Here is a 23445-nt window from a genome sequence, read left to right as displayed (position 1 = left end):
TGACGAATTCTCACAAGACTTTTATCACAAAAGGCAAAGAAATATAATGGGTGTTTTATCGACCCTTGACCCCCAACAAATTTCATTATATACTTTACTATGGCAAAATTTTGTATGCTTATTTCGAGAATATTTTTGATAGTTTGCCTTTCATAAACGGATGTACTTAATCAAAATCGTTATTTTTATTAAAACTGCGTGACGCTTATAGGTACTGACAGCTAATTTTAGCCTAGTTTCTCGCAGCATTTGCGGGACAAATTTTTGAATATTGCAACTAAACTCAAACTCCCCGGAGAACATAATGACAATTAACTTATTTGATTTACAACTACTTTTCGAAAACACAACTGGCAAATAACACGAAAAAACTACGAGGCAGTATTCACAACCATGCTCAAATATATGTCTGAGCGAAAAAAGTGTCTGAGCGCCAGTAAGCGGCACATAAATTTCAATTGTTACGTCCTATTGACTTATTGCTGATTGGCCATTCTTACGGAAATAAATAAGAAAATCGATGATCGGGGAAACATTCGTGATAATGAAAATTGAATCAAGCTACCTTCCCTCAACTTTGGGTCTCAAGACTTTAACCCTAGTTTGCGAAAAGCTCACGGGCGTACGTTTTCAGAGAGGCGGAAACTGTACAATTACTATATCCCCCGACCCCCCATTCCATACACCCACTGTCATTGAACTTTGCTCTTTAACTCTTTAGCGTTGTTAATATTATCTTCAGTAATTATCCAGTCAGATAAGAATGTGGCTGAAAATATTTCTGTGTTTGGTTGTCATTGCCGGAGTTTTCACTTCACCCCATGAAACAGGATGCGGTTGCACAACAACAACAACATGCAATGGTTCTCCAAATGATGGATGCGAGGCAGTATCGAGGCCGGGGAAGCGTGGGCCAGTAGGGCCTCAAGGTTCAAAAGGAAACAAGGGGGAACCAAGAGGAATCGACCAAAATAGAATAAGAAGATTGGAAAAGGAAATTGAGGATTTGAAAGAGTTCAAAGGTATGTTATGCTGTCCGCTTTTGAAAAAAAAAATTAAACATTGCTTGTTTGACTATACTCTAACCTAAAAACAAATTCTTTCAACTCGAACATGTCTGATGATGCGTGAACTAGCACAGTGATATTCGTTCGGAATAAGCCTTGGAATAAGCTTCAATGTAGTTCAGGGTATAACTATCACATTTTCATAATTTATAGTTACCCAGAAACAGGTAACATTTCGTTGATCGAACTGTCTGCCCAAAAGTGCTGAAATAGTATACTATATATATATATATCTACATGGATTACGACAAGTTGCGAATTTTGCATGAAGAGTTGAGTAAATCATAATTGCTTACCAATGAAATTCTTACCCGACTAGAATTGAGTTTGAATTTATTGCTGCAGATATGGCCGACCTCTATTTCTCATTCCCGAAAACATGTGCTGAATATATCGCGAAAGAAACTGAAAACCGTCGCTTCGAAAGAGTTCCAATCTACCCAAGTACAGTAAACGATAGAAGTATCATGATGATGGCTAATTGCACTAAGCTACCTGTACTTATCAATCCAAGGGTAATTGTTATATTGTCACTCTATCGATTACCTCCCACTTTGAAACTGTTATTGCCTGTTTGATAAATAAATTTTCTGTTAACGTATATAATTCAAATTCCGATTGCTGTTTCGTCATTGTATCAATCGGAGATGACAGCTGAAGTTGCCCAAGTTTGAAATCAGTAGAATTAATACGAGCATTGCGATCGATTTGGTCGGGACAGTTTAGCATACCCTACTTGAAAACACGAGTTGAAAATTATCCATTGCCAAATTTATTTACCGATATATATACCGAATGATCCAATTTAATCTAATACATAGTATTTACATTCATAATACTAGAAGGGTTCTCCCGCGTTGGAAGTTCCCATCAATAGCCTACTAGGAAGAACATTGATTTTGAAAGCTACACCTACAGCTGGGAATAATAGGTAAGAACGATGGGGTTGCTTCTACGATGGAGTTTGGCGCAATGGTGTGATGCGGTGGTTCTCAACCTTTTGTTTTAATTTTTTCCGTAAAACAAGATGTAGGCTTTACCGTTAAAAACTCAATTCGCTAGTAAGATGTCCGACATTAGCAGGGCTGGATTAACCATTAGACAAAATAAGCACGTGCTTAGGGCACCAAGATAAAAGCGGGCACTACAGAAATTTTTGTAGACGAATTTCCTATCGGTGTTTAATCAAATAATTCGAGTTGGCCAGACGATCCAGGCCTCAATATTGGCCGACTTATAAATATTTGCGTACTTTCCTTTCTGAAGTGTAATGAATTATAATTTGGCTTTCAATACTAAATATTTATTTACCATATTCTAATTCAGATGACATGTAACACTCGTTTCACTAGTAATATCATTTATATATAAGGCCTCGAGAAGGCATAATCCAGCCCTGGATATGAGTCGTTTACGTTTTTTTACAGCCTGAAATGTCAACATAATTTAAAATGTACATATTCCAATAAAACGAGACTTGAACAGACTGTTGTCAATCGAAAACCCTGCCAGTATAATCCTAGCTTCAAGGACTTTGCTTAAGTAGAAAACCATTAGAGAGTAATAGCGTTTTTGTTGTTTTAAGATTCTCGGTGAATTTCAAAACCTCCTTGGATTTGCCTCGTCATTATTTTCACCTAGTTGCAGATATGACAGGACGTTATATTGCACGAACTGATTATGTTACGAAATGGAATGCAGAAGAAAGAGATCTCAGCATACCATTTCCTTTCAAAATCGGAGAACGCTTTACGGTACGTTTTCAGTGATTGGATTAACTGACAAAGGTTCTGTCCCAAACGTGTGAAGTGATTTTAAAGCCAACGTCCTTAGGTCATATTTAAAGTCCTTAGGTTACCCCAACGTTAAAAAATCTCTATTTGATTTCATTGTAGTTTTCTAAGATATGCATAATACAATGATTACTCTCTCACGACTAATCTCTCTTAAAAAATTGCAAGCTGTTTATATACGACGTATATTATACGTCAATCAAACTGCGAATTATTATTCGGATTTCCGGGCCGTGACTTCCCTGATGAACAGTTAGGCTGCTGAGAGCGGCCCTGTCCAGTATCGAGCCTGATTTTTCATTTTATATTTACCACAAACCATATAATGCCACTGTACAAGAGAAACGCATTTTAAATGATATTTAGATGCTGATTACCACCGACGAGAATGGATTTAATGTGGAGCTGAATGGAAATAAATTGCTCTCCTTCAAACACAGGCAACGTCCTTACAGTGGAATTGGTCTTGTTGTTATTTGGGGATTATCTGTTCAATATATGTCATTCAACTAAGATATGTCTAAGCTTCATTTCTATTGGAGACATTTTGTCACTGCTTATTTTTGGGTGAAAGTAAACACCTTTGAAATTTTCAATATATGTAGAATATACATGAATATTGCATAAGAGTGGAAGTGTAATTCCCATTCCATGTATAATCGTTTATTTTGCATTGAGTATAAATTCTGTTATCGATTCTCGATTTCACATCATTTACATTCGGTATTAAATGTTAGACACAAACTTGAAATAATTTTTCACTCACAATTTCAATAAATACGTTTTTTTTTTATTATTGACAAACGCGTTTTCATTAATATTGGAGTGTATTTTCAAACTATTCCGAGTCGAGGACACAATTTAAATTTCCTGAGAGACGAAACTCAAGCATTCAAATAGTGGTATTTGAAGTCAAATTTCGGACGGAAATTAAAAGAGGATGAATGAGCAGTTACCAAAATCTACTTTTCGTGGATTTGACCTGGATTCGAAATTTCTTTCAATCAGGAGTACGGAGTCGTTTTTAGGACCGAGAAACTTTCAAGTTTAATAAAATTTCACCAAAACTCTGCAGCCCAATGCGTTACATTATGAAGTAAATGATATTCGCAAACGTTTACATTCGCTTATGCCTTATGGGAATGAATTTCGCATTCAATACACTAAGATGGTAACGAAAAAATATATTATGTGAAATAACATAATGACCAGGTTTGATCCAGAAAAGATCAAAGAACTTTCAAATAGCAATCATTATCTCTAATGCTCAAAAAATAATCAGGATAGTACGAAATATTTAAAAAATATTGTGCGCGCTGATATTCTCGGATGTTCGGATATATTGCAGAGCTATTCACAATGTGTATAACCCCAATCTCTAGATCGCTGGTCCACATTTTCAACTCTTTGCAATACAAGACAAATGACAATTTCAATGTATTAAAGTTTTCAATATTCCTCCCAAACTATATAGTATATATTGATAAAAAATTGAAAACTAAGGCAACAGAACTACATTGACATAATATAAATAACACGCTATTTCAGTGACTGGATAACAGATAGGTAAAATTATAGGAAAAAAACGGCAGACAAGACAGAGTGCTTCAGAACCTATGTACAACAAACAGAAACCAGGCGGTTCCTGTTAAAATAACATTCCACAGTTTTAATAAACAAAAGTAGAAGAACAGTGTTGTAAACTAAAAATCTCTAATTTTCCAAAATGAATTTAATAAATAGAGGAAAGTTAATTGAATCTGACAGTAATAATGTGATAGCTCATCTTGAAAAATAATTTTGTATAAAACAGAGGAACGAATTACGCTACCCTTCATGAAGTACGGTAACTGACAATCAATTACATAAGCTTTATCAAAATTATTTGACACGAACAAAAATACAGTCAGGGGCTTGGTAATGTGTGACTACACACGGCTTAGATATACCGGTGATAGATCACAAAATGAAACACAATTACAGAATAAACTGTAGTCATCTAAGAGCAGTGTGATTCAGAACACACAGAAACACAATAAATATAAATAAATGTTATACTGATACCTCACTCTTTATTATACAAGGCATGTCAAGCCATTTTTCCAACCAGTAAAATAAAAATCAATCTACCCAAATTGCATGAAAATGATAATTACACAGTTTTACTGGGATGGGAAGCCACTCGAAGCCCAAACTAGTTATCAAGCAATGACACCCAAGGATATATATCTATGGTAATTTAAAAAAAATCTAATATGGAACGATATAACATTTAAAAATAAACAGTTGCACAAAGGTATCAAGGTGACAACAGAACATGGGTCAAAGCTTGACAGTCATGTCTAAAGATTTGGGCATTCTATAGATCTATTTTCATTTAATTATTTTAGATATTTTTAAGAGTTTCGAAGCAAGCAAAATCATGATGTATATTAAATTGCAAAGAGCTTCAATTCAAAACAGTATTAGCTTGAACTAACTAGTTCAGATCCAACATTTAAATCTAAAGAATGCTTCCAAGTCAGGATCATCAATGCTTTTTCTATGAACACCGGCATATACACTTTTCAACAATTTAGTTTTAAACTTGTTGTTTAAAACTTCCATGTATTTGTCCAAGACACCTGCAATAATTGAAACAAGAATATTTTTTTATATAAAATTATGGAAACATTTTAAGAACTGCAGATACATCAAAACTTTTAATCAAAAGTATTTTGGACTGGCTTTTTATTCTATATTTCCTCAATCAGGGCTACTCAACTAGCGGACCGCGGTCCGAATCCGGACTTTTCGGGTATTCGATTCGGATCGCGCCTTATTCTTTATTTTGGATCATTAGCCCCACTTTTGAAGTTTCCTCTTATAAAATCACTTTTATAGATTTAAATATATATGAAAAGAACTATAACGCCATAATAAACAATCTTGAATAGTTAATATTCATTAGTCTGCTGAGGAAGTGTGTTTAGGGACGCCGAAATATAACTTCTGAAAAGACCGCCCCCAAATATTTTTGAAGTTTTGCATGCGGATCTTCGGTAAAAATAGTTGAGTAGCCCTGCCCTATATCACTAAAATCACAAGGATTCTAATACAATGAAATGAGTGAAAACAGTTTGCGCCAACAAACAGCAAACAGAATCTTTCCACATTGGCAAATGATTATTCCTATGTTATATCAAAACCTTAGTCTAAATTGAAATTCTGCTTTTGTTTGATCAACATTTTGAAACTCAGCAGTAGACATAAATACAATTTTACAGAATATGACAAAACTTGAGCAATGTATTGTTGGATTAAAAGAAACCAATATATGGCTCAAAAGCTGATAGAACATTGTTTATAAATATTTAGTGCAATGCTTACAGATTGGATATTTGTTGTCATAAAAAATTGAATACCACAAATTCTTTTGCAAATGGTGAAATTTTCTACATTCCATGATCTAACCTGTCAAAGGTTCAGGAGATATGCATGGTTTTTGCATTTCGTCTAGAATTCATTCAACAGGTTAATAGAAATACAGAAAACACAGCATTTTGTTACACTATTTTCTACTGACTGTATTCCATATATAAACTTAAGCAGTAGTCATACCTATTCCCATGACTCTACCCCATGCTACCATATGTTCACACAATCTATCATCATCAAATTTTTCATGTTTCATTAAAATATGAACGATCTCTCCACTAAGATAAGCATCGTCAAAAGATCCTTCTTCACCACTCTTTGGAAATCTAGAAAAAGGCACCATTTTTTCTAAATCTTTTGGTTAGGCATTGACAACAGTATGTGGACTATTATCATAGTATAATGCCAAATAATACTTGAACCACTGGAGAGCAAACAACAGGGATAACATTTAGATTTTTTATATGCTCAGGACTATCTTGAATATTTTCTTGAACTGTAGAATCATGAGTTGAATTATATTTTTGCCCTAACTTTGAAATAATATAGTTGTTGAGTTCTTACATAGCTGGGGCCGATAATAATAATCACAACAGCATACCTGCAGTAAACATCGACTGCGGAAAGAGGGTCAGTTTTCATCAGGATTTCCGCGAGTTCGATGTAAGCATCATGAACCTTTCGAAAAATATGAACATAAGTGGTAACACTCTATTTGAAAGATTTTGTTTCAAAAGTCAACTTAAAAATATATATGTATTGCTTCAATCATGAATCTTTATGTCTCTGATGTTGCCTGCAACTCCCAGTATTATACATGAATTCAAATATTGCATTTTAACCACTTCTATAGTATGTGCTGTTTTGATATGCATTATATAAATAATAAAAATAACCAAATACATTGCTATATCTGTCAAAAACATTCTGTTCAAATTATGATCATTTTTTATACGATACATTTCAATATAAAGTCTTATTATTCAAAAAACAAAAAATCACAAACCTCAGGGGCCATTTTTATAACTTCTTCATATTTATCTTTGGCATCTTTGATTGTATCTTCAGTTCTTGTTAATGCTCTCGCAAGCCCAAGTCTTGCATGATGAGTTACACGATTTATAGAAGCAGGCTTATCTGATTTATTCACAGTTGATGTGGGAGAAGCAGGTTTTGACTCCTGTTTATGTAATTTTACATTAAAAAATAGGAATGCTACATCTTAATAAATATCTACATGTTCATTCTAGAACAAAAGGAAATGACGAGACTGGCAGTCACTGGTATCAAAAAATAAAAGTGTCCACCTAGTATTGCTAGGAGTCCTAAACCCTGAGTCATCAGAGTCTCAAGGTCCAAAGTAGAGTCAGTCGTTGAGTAAGTCTCACTGGCAGTTAATTGATGATGAGTCTGAGGCATTCCACTTAGGTGATTTGAGTCACCATTTATCTCAAAGTGACTTGACAATGGCTCAAGCCACCCCAACACTGCTGCCCAGTGAGGACTATCTTGTTCTTCACAGTTTAGAACAAGAAGTATCATGTTAGGAATTTTTTAAACAAAAAAAATAAGCATTGATCAACAAAGCTGTCAATGCTGCAAATAAAAGAGAGCGAGACAATAATAAAATAAAATACATACATAATATACATACCTCAGCATTCTTGGCTGGTGCTGGTTTATCACATTTCGTATTTGAAGAAGCCGCTGTGGGGGTTGTCACTCCTCCCCTTCCTCCACGAGCCCCTCTTGCAGGAGCAGTGGCCCCTGCTCTACCTCTTGCAGCAGGGGTGCCACGTGCTGCAGGAGCACCCCTGGCAGGAGCTGCTCTTCCACGTGCTGGTACACCACGAGCCTGACCACGAGGTGCACCTCTTCCCCAAGGTCCTCCAACTGCCGCGCCTGCAGGGGTAGTCTTCTCAGCGGGCTTATTTTTTGCTTTTTCTGCAGCAATGCGATCTTGCCACCATTTTTGATCTGAAAATATTTGAATAATTATAAAGGATTTCCCAGAATCACTCATCAGTCATATAAGCTTGCCTAAGTAGAACTGAATTTTTCAAGTTAGGCATACTGCACAGTTAGCTTATCATGTATGCTAGGGTTTCCCAAACGTTTTGGACCATAGACCCCTGTTTGTGAATCTTAATTTCTGTGCTCAACTAACGAAGAAGGATAAGGTTTCCTTTGTCGAAATGAAACCAATGAAGGTCTGGATCAATTCATACGTTAAAGACTGGCAGGTTATCGGCAATTCGATGAGATTATGATCTATTTGTATATGTTCCAGACTCTTTTTATATCTCTGCGGAGATATAATTAGCCTTTCAGTTGGCTAAAATATGCCGGCAACGCTGTATCTTCCCTACTGTATGTATTCGCTGAACAGCGTTTATGGATGTTTCCCCAAGCATCAGTTTCCTTTATTATTTCCGTATTTATAACCAATCAGCAATAATGACGCAACACGTAACAATTGCAATTTCTGCACTCAGCCGCTATGACACTTCTGTCGCTCAAACAGATATTCAAGCATGGTTGCAAACATTGCCTCGTTTTTGTAGTTTTGAGTGATATTTGTCAGCTTTCAGTTGTGTTTCAAGAAAATAATAGTGAATTAATTAACTACTTAATTGTCCTTATGTCTTCCGCGGAGCTTTACTTTAGATGCAGTGATCGCAAATGCTGCGATGGACAATGCTAAACTTAGCATAATCAGTACCTGCAAACGGCACACGGTTGATTAATTTTAATAAAAATTATGGTTTCAAACACGTAAACCAGTTTATATGCGCCAACATACCAAAACACTCTCAGAATAAGCATAAAGTTGGCAATAGTAAAGTATGGGAAAAATTTGTCCGGGGTCAATGGTCGGGGAAACGTCCATAGCTCTGGTGCACTATCGGTCCTTGTCTTTAGAGATCGCCCTCGCCCGCTATTGCCCACCTTAAATGGATCAATATGGGCATGATTTTGTTTGTTTTGCATGTTACGCCACAAAGGATGTAGTGCCACATTATAAAATACACACATTACATGTTTCTTGTGTCTTTTTCCCCGAGCCAAAAAAGGAGCTTTGTCGGTGGTACGCGGCCATAGTAAAAAAACAGTAAAGTGGTACGCGGTCAGTAAAAGATTGAGATGATTATTGTGAATATGTTGCTGGGCTGCTAGTCCATTTATATGGAATGTTCAACTCTATATCTATTCCCATATCTGAGCTGAACTGGTAACAGGAATAGATGGCATGTCCACAATATGTCTTATCAGTGTTCAGTGTATTTATCAGTACCCCCCTATGAATCATAATGAAAATCTTATCTTGATCTTTGAACCTCCTCAAGACAAATATAAGAGTTGTCCTATTAAATTAATTAAGTTACTTGAAATCTCATCTGGAGCGTTTCCTGATGCTGGTTTGCCTTCTAATGAAATACTGGAATGAAAACTCAATCTGCAATCTTTGAGAGATCGTTCACCAAACTCTGACTTGGGGTCATTGTCATAACGAGCCAACTGAGATACTCCAAGAAGATATAGAGAACGACTACTACATGGCTGAATGGTGACTAGTTTTTGACAAACCTATGAATAACAAAAGAAGTTTCTATAGTTCACAAGTTATTGGAATAGATATATTCAAAATGATGTGATTGGCTGAATATGAACATCAGATGAAAACTTCATGGCAATTTACAAACTTAAGTTATTGGAGGTTTACCTAGTGAACATTTTTCTTACAAAATCATATATTCTGTTGGTTATTTGGAAGCCATCACACATAATTTTAATATAAAAAAACAAATCCTATAGAGCCTACAGAAATTATTGAAATAAATAAAAGTATGAAAGATTCTACCCATACTAAGTCCCAATTTATTTTCATAAAACTTAAGTCTACAACAGACATATTATCGGTACCTTTTCCTGCAGTTGTAGCAAATCGTCATTCTGTGGAATGGTTACATTTCTAATAAGTGCAGACAAATAATTGCATCTCTTGGAAATCAATTCTTCATCAATAGATGCTGCTGGTTCCTTCATCAATAGTTCTAACAAACTGTAGTGACAATCGAGCACCAACCATTCCAACTGTACAAAAATAATATTGTGACAAATAATTTTGGTGGCTCCAAACTCAAAAATCAAATGAGTTAGAAGTCGAAGAATTTATAACAGGGTTTCCTAACAGAGGAAAAATTTCACATTTTTTGGGTAGAATAATTTACTTTGTATTTGTGTGTTGTATTTCTAATATTCTTTACTTATTTAGTAACATTGTAACTGGTAAGACATATTTATGCAGAAATTATAAACTATTTAAACTGTAGAAAAGCCTGAATGTGAATTGTGTGTAACACTATCTAATGATACATGAGCCATTAAAGATTGAATATCAAACGAAAACAGAGTTTTTAAGTAAGGAATAAAAGATTTCAAAACAAGTAAATGGAGGAAATTATAAAAAAAAAGGTTCAGAACCATTGGCATATCATATTTAATATAAACTTACAATACCCATATTGTATAAATGAATTAGTATGTGCAGATCAAAAATACTTAATTGACTGGAATTTGGAATTTATCACCCAAGAGAATCTTGATAAAAACACTATAAAATATGAAAAAGAACTTTATCATGCAAAGCAGTTCAATATTTTGATCGAGATTTTAAAACAAAATATCTGACCTGTTTAAAAATATCATTCCGTGCATGAAAAGTTGTGAGAGCAACAGATGCATGCAAACATATACTGTAAACATAAAAGTAACATGCAAAACAATAAATCAGTTTCAATAATGAAGGAATACGGTGACCGTACATTTGAACCCATGTACATTTGAACCCATGCGTATATCCACGGGTTCAATCTATATGCGGGTGCTATAACCCATGGGTTAGGGTTAGTATGGGTTTAACTATCCGTGAAACAAAAAAAATTCCATAGCTGCAATAGCATACAGGTGCAATTGTCATGGGTTCAAATGTACGTGGGTTCAAATGTAATGGAACCAAGGAATACAATGTTGAAATCACAGAATATAGAGTGAGGAGTGTGATATTTTCATATCAAAGCTTCGTGTTCATTGTGTAATCATTTTACCTTTACATATATACAAAATATGGTTTAATTTTTCTGTACATTTTTCTATGAAAACATATAACTACCGGTAACAATTGTCTGTCGCCTCGAATGCAGAGTTATTCAAATTGTGAGAAATTGCAAAATTACCAAGCACGTATTACACAGACAATGAAATATTTTCCAACCCAACAGTGATGGTAAAAATGCATTCGATAAAATCTTTCATATTCATTCACAAAAAGAGGAGAGCAGACAAGAAGGTTTAATCTTAATCATATGATGAATTATGACCTCTTAACAAATTACCAGTTAAGAACGTACAAGCAAGAGCCATAGTTTAAAATAGCTCAATGTCCTTGATGATGAAAAGCATAATTTCCAAGCAGTTATATGACTATCCTGGGAAGGTTTGTTAGTCTATCAATCCTCTGATATTGATAATCCTTAATAGTATTTTTGAATATCTTTGGAATAGTGCTAAGTTTTATACAAAGCTTTGTTCAGCGTGCAGTTACAAAAATGCTTCATAAAAAAGTTAGATAATTCTCCAATAAGATAACATGCTCCTGCTCCGCTATTTTTCAGAAATGTACTAACCAATGGTAAATTTCCTTTGCTGTGCAAAATCCTGTTTGCGGATTCTTTTCCAAATATTGTGCAAAAATGTACATTCCTCGTAAGATCTGTATATTAAAAATATTCCACGGATCTTCACAACCAAGGTTCGTATTGCTGGTAGCTGTAATATTAGTAATATAACATTATTGGAAATTTTAAAAACATTATCGCAAGAGACTGAAAAAAATCAACCAATAACAATGGCAACCACATTTCGGTTGAAACTTAATCATTATACTGTCGTGGATCAAGGGAAATTTTTTAAAAGTATGTTTAAACACTTTGCTCAAAACAAGGCTCATGATAAACTATTTTGAAATGACCGGTATATTCCGATTCACCATTGCCTACCAACTTTATTACATCCTGGGTGAAGATGGAACGACAGGGTTTTGAACCTGAGATGTCATCACAGTTAAGTCTGACACTTTAAAAACACTAGGCAACCACTAAACCATAACTGAAATATTCGACAATTTTCTAGGGAAAAATGTATATCTGCAAACGAACCTTTCGCTGAAGCCTCTTCCAGCCTCAAAAGCATTAAATGTTCTAATCCATCATGCATGTAACCCAAAGCTTCTTTTTCTCTTGGACCAGGTCCTCCTTCTTGTGTTAGGAGTGTGAGACCAAGATAAAACCGACCGATTACACTTGTCGGTTTAAGTCCCACAGCCTGTTGGAGTCTTGGTATTGCTTCCTTGTGATTTTCTTGTGCTAACATCATACGACCAACATGAAGATTATATGTGTGATCATTTGGGTTTGTAGCAAGTGCATCAAGATATTTCAAATATGCTTGTCCTAACGGATTGCTGTCATCAGATGCATTCTGGGCTGTTTGGCCACCCTGACATAGAATATACAAATTAGAAATTTCTAATATTGCATTTGGAAAAAAAACGGGAAATATTTTTTTTTACAAAACGATAAAACGACAACAAGTGAGTACAGGCTATGGAGTTTTCATTTAGATGTTTTAATTGATATTTTCTTAGTCTTATTTTCAAAGTCGGGGGGGTTTGGAGTTAGAGCCAGTATATTCAATCAATATATTTCTATTGGTTATTGATATTTACACCTTCGAGTTATAAAAGTAAACATATCACTTACATTTGATTACAATTACATCAAATTACATTTAATTGATTTTTCAATTATACAATATCATATTAGTTGATAGTTCACCAGTCACGGACATGTTTAATTTGACTAATAAATACATATTATTATCATACATGATGTCTTTGCTCTCAACAAGCAGCCACCGATATGCAGAAAAGACTGGGATTTTAAAAAGGATTTTTCTGTTTCAGTATGCAATATTCAAATCAGGAGAACGTGGAAAAGTGTGGAGCTCGAACTCCAAATTACTGATGTGATAAAACGATTTTTGTCTGGCAGTAGAGTAGTCTGAATTGAGTTACAGTCTGAGACTGCCTCGCTAATCGCACTTCATTTATGCTACCAGGGGGTACATTCCAACCATTGCCTTAGTCCACATGTCAGTGCCATGAGCACATCTTCCATATTGAACCAGAAGGTAGTTTTCTTGTTAACCCCATCACTGCATTGTGCACAGGCCCATCTAGGACTACAGAGTGGTTCTGTCTCAGACCTTCCCAGGGTTAAGAAGTGAGTTTCCCTCAAAACCCGAAAGCGAGCTTACCACCAGACACCGAAACCTTTACAAGATATGTAATTATACTATACCAAAACAACTAACCTACCATTTGTGGTGATCGAAGATATACAAGTGCAAACCAAAACAAGGTAACCTTCCTACTTAGATGCATATCGAGTTGTATAATCTACTATTTGTGGTGGTTGGCTATATCAAGAAACCTGAATATACCTTGACTGCTTGCTTCGACTTCCAACTGTACAGAGCCATAACATAATCAGCTTTGGAAGATAGACCTCGATCCAAAAGACTGTGGTATTCATCATCTATTGCCTTTAGTTGTAAAGATAACGGCGCACCGGGCCCCACTCCCTTCATTTTGCAAATTGCTTGAATGTCATCTTCCTTTGAACTTTCCTTTGCAGCCATGTCAGTGCCGGCTGCTTCATCTTCCTCCTAAAATTTAATCACATACCCCTATAGTGCTGCTAACAAACGAATAGAAATTGACCAGAGAAGAAAGGTGCCACCCGACCTCTCGCCCGGGTATTAGTTCGAGTTGGGTATGTGATTAGTGACTTCAGTTATCTGAAGCCGTAACCGATTAGCGGCCAGGAGGCCAGTATCCTATCGCACACAATCATCTTCCACAGGATTTGAACCTGTAAACCCACATAAGTGCAATAGTAAGCATTTTCCTGATGTTGAGCAAAGTGCACCAACCGCTAAACAGCTAATGATTTTGGAAGGACCAAAATCTGTTCCAGTTGGAAATTGCTTACCCAATTCATTACAACTTGGGTGAGGACTTGGGGGCATTGCGTTTGCACTCAAGACCGTTAATCAAGTCCATGCTTCCAAAAACAAATAACTGGGTAACCAATCCCATACCCGACATGGACTGGTAACCGGACGTGATGCCGTGGTTCACCAAATAAATAAGCCGTTTTATTGCCTTTCCTCTCCCCCGGGATAAATATGTAAATTCTATCTTATCCTGCTAAACCAACATATTTAGGAATAAATACGAAAATCCTATTCTATCAACACAAAGCATAATTTTGAACTTCTGTCTTTTAACAAGAAATCACCTTTTTCTCAAGCCCATACATTTCTTGCAAATAATATTGCTCTTCCAATACAAATCCTAATCTTAGATGAAGATTTGCATCTTTAAATTTTCCTTTGATTGCGGCAGCATAGCAAACAGATGCTTGATGCAAATAATCAACAGGAGATTCACCATTTGCATATCTCATTATATCACCTAAATAGGAGAGAATATTTAAAAATTTCCATTACATTATAAAATATTGGGCTACAAGACCAACATGCTGCTACATTTACGAATTAATATAAAATACTCAAAAACAGGCATAGCATGAACTTGCCTCAATTGGTATTTACTAACGCAAAATTCTACATTATATTTCTTTAAAGTCTCAAAAGCTCTTGGCATTTTAGCGTTTGCCGGTACCTCCAGTCAGATATCAATCTCATTAATATATGTGCGAGTATGTGTGACCTTGCCTTGAGAAAATTCCTCTAAAAACTGCTGGGGAGAATTTTAAAATATAAAACCATTTCAATACCAATATTCCTTGTCAATGGTCTAATTCATAATATTATAAATGGTATTAAAATAAATGGTATAACATGAAAAAGTTGTATCAAAATTAAATATATTGAAAGAATGCCACACTTACCCATCTTCTTAGGTAGTGCTTGCCTGTATTTTTTGATGTAGGTTTCTGCTGACCTAATGAGTTTATCAACATTCGAATCTGCTGCCATATGCTGAAGACGTTTCTCCCAGTTTCGTACCTGTTAATGACACACATTAATGAACTGGTATTTCCAATGATTTTCTTAAGCTCAGCCTAAAGTAAGAATAGGATTTTGCGCTCATTTGCAAACTTCAAGAAGCCAACTATTTTCTCAATTTTCCAAGAAAAATGAATGTATTTTACGGAACATAAGGTGTCAATAAATTCACTTAGATTGGGTTTTTATTCATATATACAAGGCGCATTAGGATACAAGGTGCAACGTTTTTTAAAGCAATACCATACTGGTTTTGAGTATAGGATTAGGCTATGAAACACAATAGATTCATACATTAGACGCACCGGCTTATAAGGCGCATAATCGATTTTTTAGAAAAAGGGGATTTGAAGTGTGCTTAATGGTCCGTAAAATACGGTAAGAATAGTCTTTCTAGGCTATTCAAATATCATTTACTTTATATATTATCATTACTCACTAACCTGAACAGTGTGTTTAACACCAGATGCTGATGAAGCTGACGAACCTTCAAATTCTGCTTTATACCAGTCAGAACCGGTCACTACTGCTTGATCAAGTTCAGATTTTGGTTTGTGCTCACTTTTAATAGCATGGTCTGCCATTTTACCAAGTGAAATTTCATCCTTGCAACCTATAAAATAACAAGATAATCAACTTTCATCAGGTTTTTGATAAAAAAATTGTCTTAAAAACTCTGCAGATGAAACACACACACAATATACCGGATTACGGATATTCCTGAATTCGGGATAAAGTTTGAGAGTACTATGGCGCATCATAGCACATGATAACCCCTTTACTTACCGTAAATAGAAATCTATAGTTAGAAATGTACACATCCATTTTCTAAAAATTCAGTATTTTGTCTACTATGATACAACTTTCACTAATTGCATCAAAGAAATACGTTGAAAAAAATCCTCAGCCTACCTTTATGACTGTATAACGACAATGCCAGACAGCCAGTGATATCTTTATCAATATCATATTCAATACATCTCCAATCTGGTTCCAAATTTGTTTCATCAAGTGGATTAACCTTTGATCTTAAAAAAATGGTCAATAAATGTTGTAGATTAGAGATTTCTTATTTAACTAATGACTAATGAATGGTCAATCCATTTCTCAGCTGAATTCTACCATATCATGCAAGTGTGAGAAATAGTGTGGCATATTGCGCGCAAATGAAATTTAGTCTCTCCAAAGTCAATAGACCTGTATGTCTACTAATTAACTGCTTATACAGGTCCCAGGGCCTTGTTTAGCAATAAAAGATAGGATATTATTTAATTATTTATCCTGGGGAGAGAAAAATCGCTCAGGCGACTCAATCATATGGCGAACCACGCTTCTCGTCCAATTGTTGGGTATGTGATTAGTTTGCCAATTATTTGTTTCAGATGCTTGGAATTGATGGTGGAGGAAGCCGTAATCGTCCAGTGGTCATGTGAACCACCCTACGACGGCGAGAAGTCCAGCAATCCCCTTGCCCATAAATATTCTCCATGAGATTCGAACATGCGAACCCATGCAAGGTAATCATATATTTGCTGAAATGAGCAATTCACTTGAATATCTATATTTGCCTATATGATTTTTGTACAGCAACTTGTTCACAAGCAAACATCAAATACACAAAAATCAGACATTATAAAACTTTTTACCTTCTAGTAAACATGTCCATACAATGTTGTGATATTACAGCTTTTGGTTCACTTCCATTAATAGATACAGGGCAGTAGAGGGGTGACAATGTCATAGGACATTCATACTTCAAAGCAGTCTTTTTATCTTTGATGAACATTGGCCACAAAAGTTGCTTTCTCACAACAGATATAACATAATCCTTGAAAACATTGATATTTATGCATAAATGTCATTTTTTAATATAAATTTCTATTTAAACTGAGTTTGACTGAAAAATTTCACCGGAGAAATCATTCCACGAAACCCTTTTCAAATTTCGCAGAGTGGAACGTTAATCATTTTAATATTCTGTTCAAAAGTAGGACAAACTTTTTTACAAACTGCTCACATTATATATTTGTTGAATGTTTACAATTTTGTCATTTAGTACAAAATAGTTCTCTTTTGACACAGTGAAATGAAATGCACAGATGAGATGCTAATTTTAAATTGATTTATATTTTTATATTCAATATTTAATACAGCCTAATAGTGTTGGGCAGTATCTTCAGATAAATACAAGTTTATAGTATATTCCAGAATGCTTTCAGTAAAAATGCCTCCAGCACATCTATCTTTCTTGGTTTATAAACCTATTCTCATATATATTTTATTGAAGATTAAATCGATAGCCTTGTTTTGAACGTTTGAAACATACGAATTCTTCCTCAGACGCCTTTTCCAAATCACGATAAGTTATGAGAAATTAAGAACAACGCAAGAATATATAGTTTCAATACCTTTGTATTTTTTCCATCAACTGACTTCACACTGACAATAGTTTTGGTTTCTCCTACATTTAATATAACAGGAGTATCGACCGGTTGTCCATCTACTAATATTTCACATTGTTTATCAGGTGCTGTTGCTTTCACTATTACCTGCTCAGCTGTACATGGCACTTTACCTGTATTTTGTATAGGAATATTGATTAATTGAAACATGTATGAGGTAGGATTTACATATTTATTCCAGGAGAGAGAAAAGTTGATAAGACGACTTAATCATGTGATGAACCACGGTCTCTCCACCAGTTACCAGTCAATTTCGGAAGCTGTAACTGGCCAGCGGTGACGCGAATCACCCTACGGCAACGAGGAGACCAGGAATCCTCTCACACATAATTGCCCAAGTGGGATTCGAACCTGCGCAACCCCACAAGGTAATCGTAGATGCGGTGGCGGGCGTATTCCTAGGCATTTGAAACAAAGGCAGTATGAAATATGTCAAACCTTGAAAAGTTATATTAGAATGTTGATATTATGGTAGATGCTAGGTAATAAATTTGTGTTTGTCTTGTGTATTGTCATTTTTTTTCCCTGACGGAATTCAATATTAATTATCTATCTTATCTATCATATACTATTACAATTAGACCATAGTGTGGGAAGAAAATATGAAGTGATCAATTATAATCAGCAAAATTATAATCAGTACAAGCTGATATTAGAAACTCACATAAATACTCCGTTTCATCCAGGCTAAATTGAGGTTCAAGAACTCCTTCTGATAATGCAAGTGTAGAAAGAATTGCATCCGATGCAGACAAACGTTTAATACTGAGAACATAATTCTGAATTGTTCCATCTTCTGCTGTAACTTCAATCTTAATTTCATTGATTGTTCCTTCTATCAGTGGTATAACTTTTTCCCCACCTGATCCCTGGAACCATGAAAAGATGATACATTGTTTAAAATAATAAATTATTTATTGTGTATAATCGTTCAGCGAGATAAAAGTGTCAATGTCAATTTTAACCCCCACCTGAATACGCCATCCAAAATTAATGTCACTACAACATCAAAATCACATCATAGAGCTTGCCAAAGTAATGACATCTGTGCCGACAATAAAAAGCTCACTAACGCCAGCAATTTCTTTCATATCAGAATCGCTGTTACGAGAAAAAGAGAGAAATAGTCTGCTCGCTTTCAGGTAATTGTCTTCGCGTCTTGGTTAACAGTTCGTATAGCATGAAGGGCCCTATTACTACGACGTCACACTAATTTTCCGATTTTGGATGAGGCAGTCAGTCAGGTGGGGGTCAGGATTGACATATACAAATATTGTTACGCTACGCCCACTAGAAGTATTAAGGTACAAAACTACACTAGACTCGTACAAAACTACACTAGACCCAAAGTTTGGTTAATACTGTAATACAGTAATTACCTACCGGTACGGTAGACTATATCTGTATATGGAGTGACTCAATCTATTTACAGATGAACTTAATTGAATATCCTGAAGCTGCAATACCACATTGTGGAATACTGATTTGCACTACCATGCTGCCATGTGGGGCTGCATGTCTGGCAGTGCAAGTGATAGAATGATGCAACCTTACATTCAGAGCATTATTTTTCTCATACATTGATAGATTGAAGTTCAAAATACTGAAATATAAACTAGTCTAAATTAATTCATAAAAATACACTTACAATTATTTGATAGGATGCACCACTGTCACTTGTCAAACAATCAACTTTGACCTTCTCTACATTGCTTGGCACAGTTGATGAATATTCCAAAACTTTTCTATTGAATTTCGGCAAAAGTTTTGCGGGAGCAACCGAGAGCTTTTCCAAATTGCAATCGTCCATTATAAATCCTACCTTTGCAACTAAGACACTTCGTGAACAGATAGGAATACGGGAATGCCGGTCGTACGGTACGGTATATTGCAGAATGCCGTATAACAGTATTTCGTATTGAGAAGTCAGGCGAACCCGTCACTTCAATCTAAATCTACACCAGCGTCTGTAGTTACCAGTGCCGACGTGCTGCAAAAGCGACATCAATCGACCGACCGAAGGGGGATATAGGGGTGGGCAAGATTTTTGGACCATTGGCAAAAAAAAAATTTACCACCTGGACCGGCGGGTCATGTAAGCGTGATGTAAAAAGTTACATTTTATGAACAATATTTACAGTGTTAGGAAAACAAAAGTGGAAAACGATAAGCCTCGCGCCAAAACTAAATTTAATGTAATTTCAACAAATTCCTTGAGTTTTTTTTAGCTAAAACATCAAAATTTGGTTTTAGTTTGGTTGTGGCAGCATCAGGAGGGTCATATCGAAATACCCATCGGGCCGGGTTTGGCCCGCGTGCCGTAGTTTGCCCATGTCAAGAATAGAATGATTAAAATTTGCAAGGTTCACATTCAAAAAATCTATTGAAGGTTCCCTAATCGCATAAATCGTGTAACACAGTTAACCAAAAAATCCAATTCCCTAGAAACTAAATTACTCTTTTTAATATTTCAAACAATTTGGCAAGAATGCTAACAACAACAAAAATTTGACAATCCAACGATCCATATGTCCACTTGATGCGCAATAAACCATATGCCTATCTACAGCTTGAAGAAAAAAGAAGTATGTGGAAGATAAAGTTATATATAGACAGTCAATGTGCAGAACAGAATGAACGAAATCTAAACTAAAGTTCAATAACAAAATATTTTTGCTGAAATATTAATATCATTCTGTCTGGTTACTGTCATAATTGACTTGAATGGACCGAACCATAAAACCCATTTTCCGCTCCTAAATATAAAAAAATTATCCTACGTTATTGATGCTTTAGTATTTTTTTTTATCAGTAACTTAAGCAGTGTGAATTTTGTGTCCCTATCATAGTAATTCGTTGGCGTAATTGTTCATCGAAATTCCTTATTGCTGAAGCCTTTACCAACCAAAACTGAAAAAGTAGACAAATGATTTTATCAAATTTAATGCTCAAAAATTCAACAATCATACTTTGTCAAAAATGGGTGTCAATTGTTTAAACGTAATATATATTACAAATCTTAGAAAAAGGGAGAGATATGGAATTTAGATCACACGATAACTGTTTTGGGATCGACAGAGTCTTTGCAAAATGGCATCAACCTTTGCTTCCAATCAGAAAATGAGCAGATAATTGAAACTATGTTTACATTTATATCGATAGTGTAAACTAAACTATAAATTTCACCAGTTGGCCTCTCAACCAGCGACGCCACGGTTGCCATAACAATATCGCTCAGCATGCATACCAGCGCTGTGATCAAAATTCTTCGAAAAAGTGGTTTCAAAGAGGCTGAAGTCCGATGAAGGTTCGATTCTTGCATTTTCTTTTCGTGGTTGCACAAAGGGTAAACAAATAATCCGACTAGTATTGACTGAAATGTTACAGTCGAGGTAGCAAGGACAGACCATTTTACGATTGCCCAATCATTTGATTTTCCAAATTCGCATGTGTAGCTGCTAGTTTCATTGTAGTCAATCCCGAGAAAGATGAAGAAGACAAAATTCAAAATAATCGCTATAATCATTATACCCAGTGTCAGCCAACTTAAAACATTGATTAATGGCGATGCTAAAACGAGCATAACCTTGTGTCTGTACAGGAGCCTTTGTCTTCTCCATAGTATCAAGTATACGAGAGCGAGGCATAAGGCCGCAAGCCCGATGTTCATGCTCATTGATACGCTGCAGGAAATCTCTATCCAAAAGTCAAGGATAAGTCGTAAAATACTAGATATGATGCAAAGAACTAACATTCTGTCAATGAATTTTGTTCCCCCAGATTTCCGTTCAGTTTCATTATTAGTGGCTTTGCCCTTTTGCTTATTTTTCTCTTTTATCCAATAAACTCCAAGGGCAATCAGCAAATAAAGAGTAAACGCGAGAAATATAGCAGTCATAACGTAACAAAAGACCCATTCAAAATAGCTAGCTGTCGGTGGAATATATCCCGTCACATTTCTTCGAATTAAATTCACCGTTGACGTGGTGTTTTGCAAATAATCACCTGTTTTATTCCCACTCATCTTAAAATTTTGTAGCCATTTCTTATACAAAGCTTAGAAATCGAATCAAATAATTAATATCTACAAATATGTATTATTGAACAAGGAGAAAAGACTTGCAGTTCAGTACACAGCCCCCTAGTACACCCTGTATTATTATACTTTCGAAAGAGAACCCGCTTCCGGGTAAGCCACATTTATAATGAAACGCTCATTCCGTTTTATCATACAAAATATTTACCAGTAATTATCACTAGTATACCTCTGGTATCAATCATTCCAAAACACAATATTTTCATTGATCGTCGCGTTCACTGAAGTTGCCAGCAAAAAATCGATGTCTAATGCGAGACGTCGCACGACTTCCTGAGAAACTAACTTGCGTCTTCACACATTGTTAAATGCAAGGTACACATAACGGCTTCGTCAAGACACGATCAACTACAAAGTTCGCATAAAGAATATATGCATTGTAATAAAGCAAAGCCAAATCTCCCAAACAGTCATTTCCCCTTTAACAATACGTTAAAAGTATTACTTTTGCTGGAAACTGGAAAGGGGAAATTATCTTTTGTTCGCTTTTCACCAATTCAAGCAGACGACACATTGAATTACCATTATTATTTTGTTAGTTAGTGATGTTAGCACAACTCATAAAAAAAAACTAAGCGGTGGACAACAATGTCGTTTTTCTAAAATATTGTGATGAAATTTTTGGAAGGTATTGATAATGTTCATTGACTTTAATGGATTTCTAGTGCCAGAAAAAGTATACTTTATTCTTATATGATTTAAATCACTCTTACATGTATATCAAGAAAAAACATTTGGCAAAAACATACCTTGATTGACAACTCTCGCTAAAGGTTCATTCAATTGATCTATCAGTTTTCTGCTAAGTCACGAAATAGTAATTTTCGGCATATGGCGACACTGGTTGCCATTGGCATGTAATGTGACTCAAAGAATCTTGTTTATTAGAAATATTGTTCAAAACACATAGACAATTTTGCTTTTCAGTGTGTTCATATTTAAATGCTTGGAAAAATGGAAGTAACTGCCAAACATTGGTGTATGATAAAATAACATAATATATATACTTACTGCGTGAATAATGTTGACAAGTGTGCGGCGCTATTGTGCCGATTTCGATTAAAATACTAAAAATGCTTTATTTTGCACTGAAGGAAAAATTTGAAAATAATGCTTTTTCGCTAAATATATACCCACGAATAAGTTAAATGTAATACGTCCAAATTCTGAAACAGTATTAGACACCTGACGTATCTAATCTAAAATTATCGCTGTCAAGTTTTTCTTGTTTCTACAGGTATTCGGTGCATTTCATGCAATTCAGTACATGGGTATGATGCACCTGCTTATCTAAATAAGTTGTAGTTTATTTTTAGAAACTACTGGCAAGTTGTAATTCAATTACAACTTTCGTCACTGTTTCTTGACTAGAACCGCATTACATCACCTATAAAAATACCTCCGGCACCGGCAAACCGCACATATTTGAAAAGTTAGCTTATCAATATCCGGTT

The 23445-nt window shown here is 35.3% G+C and overlaps 3 protein-coding genes across 4 annotated transcripts; 1 reads left to right on the top strand and 2 right to left on the bottom strand.

Moving 5' to 3' along the window:
• The first annotated feature begins 374 nt into the window (after nucleotides 1-374).
• LOC120326692 (uncharacterized) lies at nucleotides 375-3618 on the top strand. Of its 2 annotated transcripts, none has more exons than XM_039393018.2 (5): nucleotides 375-1022; nucleotides 1413-1582; nucleotides 1913-1998; nucleotides 2653-2821; nucleotides 3227-3618. In XM_039393018.2, the coding sequence occupies exons 1-5, from the start codon at nucleotides 764-766 to the stop codon at nucleotides 3371-3373; spliced, it is 831 nt and encodes a 276-aa protein (XP_039248952.2). In that variant the 5' UTR covers nucleotides 375-763; the 3' UTR covers nucleotides 3374-3618. The 2 variants fall into 2 exon arrangements, with proteins under 2 accessions (XP_039248952.2, XP_077967839.1); XM_078111713.1 differs by having other exon boundaries at nucleotides 670-1022; nucleotides 1910-1998; nucleotides 3227-3616.
• LOC120326691 (uncharacterized) lies at nucleotides 3508-19858 on the bottom strand. Its single transcript, XM_039393017.2, has 19 exons — nucleotides 19544-19858; nucleotides 18560-18764; nucleotides 17842-18008; nucleotides 17080-17261; nucleotides 16346-16461; nucleotides 15877-16046; nucleotides 15316-15433; nucleotides 14701-14876; nucleotides 13841-14065; nucleotides 12496-12835; nucleotides 11965-12106; nucleotides 10971-11034; nucleotides 10202-10372; nucleotides 9664-9865; nucleotides 7932-8254; nucleotides 7284-7457; nucleotides 6879-6955; nucleotides 6461-6603; nucleotides 3508-5484 (listed from the first exon to the last, which is right to left on the bottom strand). Exons 1-19 carry the CDS (start codon nucleotides 19703-19705, stop codon nucleotides 5345-5347), a joined length of 3297 nt encoding a protein of 1098 aa, XP_039248951.2. The 5' UTR covers nucleotides 19706-19858; the 3' UTR covers nucleotides 3508-5344.
• A 119-nt stretch (nucleotides 19859-19977) lies between these two features.
• On the bottom strand, nucleotides 19978-22995 carry LOC120326466 (uncharacterized). The gene has a single exon (XM_039392768.2). The coding sequence runs from the start codon at nucleotides 21917-21919 to the stop codon at nucleotides 20945-20947; it is 975 nt and encodes a 324-aa protein (XP_039248702.2). The 5' UTR covers nucleotides 21920-22995; the 3' UTR covers nucleotides 19978-20944.
• Nucleotides 22996-23445: the final 450 nt, after the last annotated feature.

This window comes from Styela clava, chromosome 4 (assembly GCF_964204865.1).
Source record: "Styela clava chromosome 4, kaStyClav1.hap1.2, whole genome shotgun sequence".
NCBI lineage: Eukaryota > Metazoa > Chordata > Ascidiacea > Stolidobranchia > Styelidae > Styela > Styela clava.
This window is presented reverse-complemented; position numbering and strand designations above follow the sequence as displayed.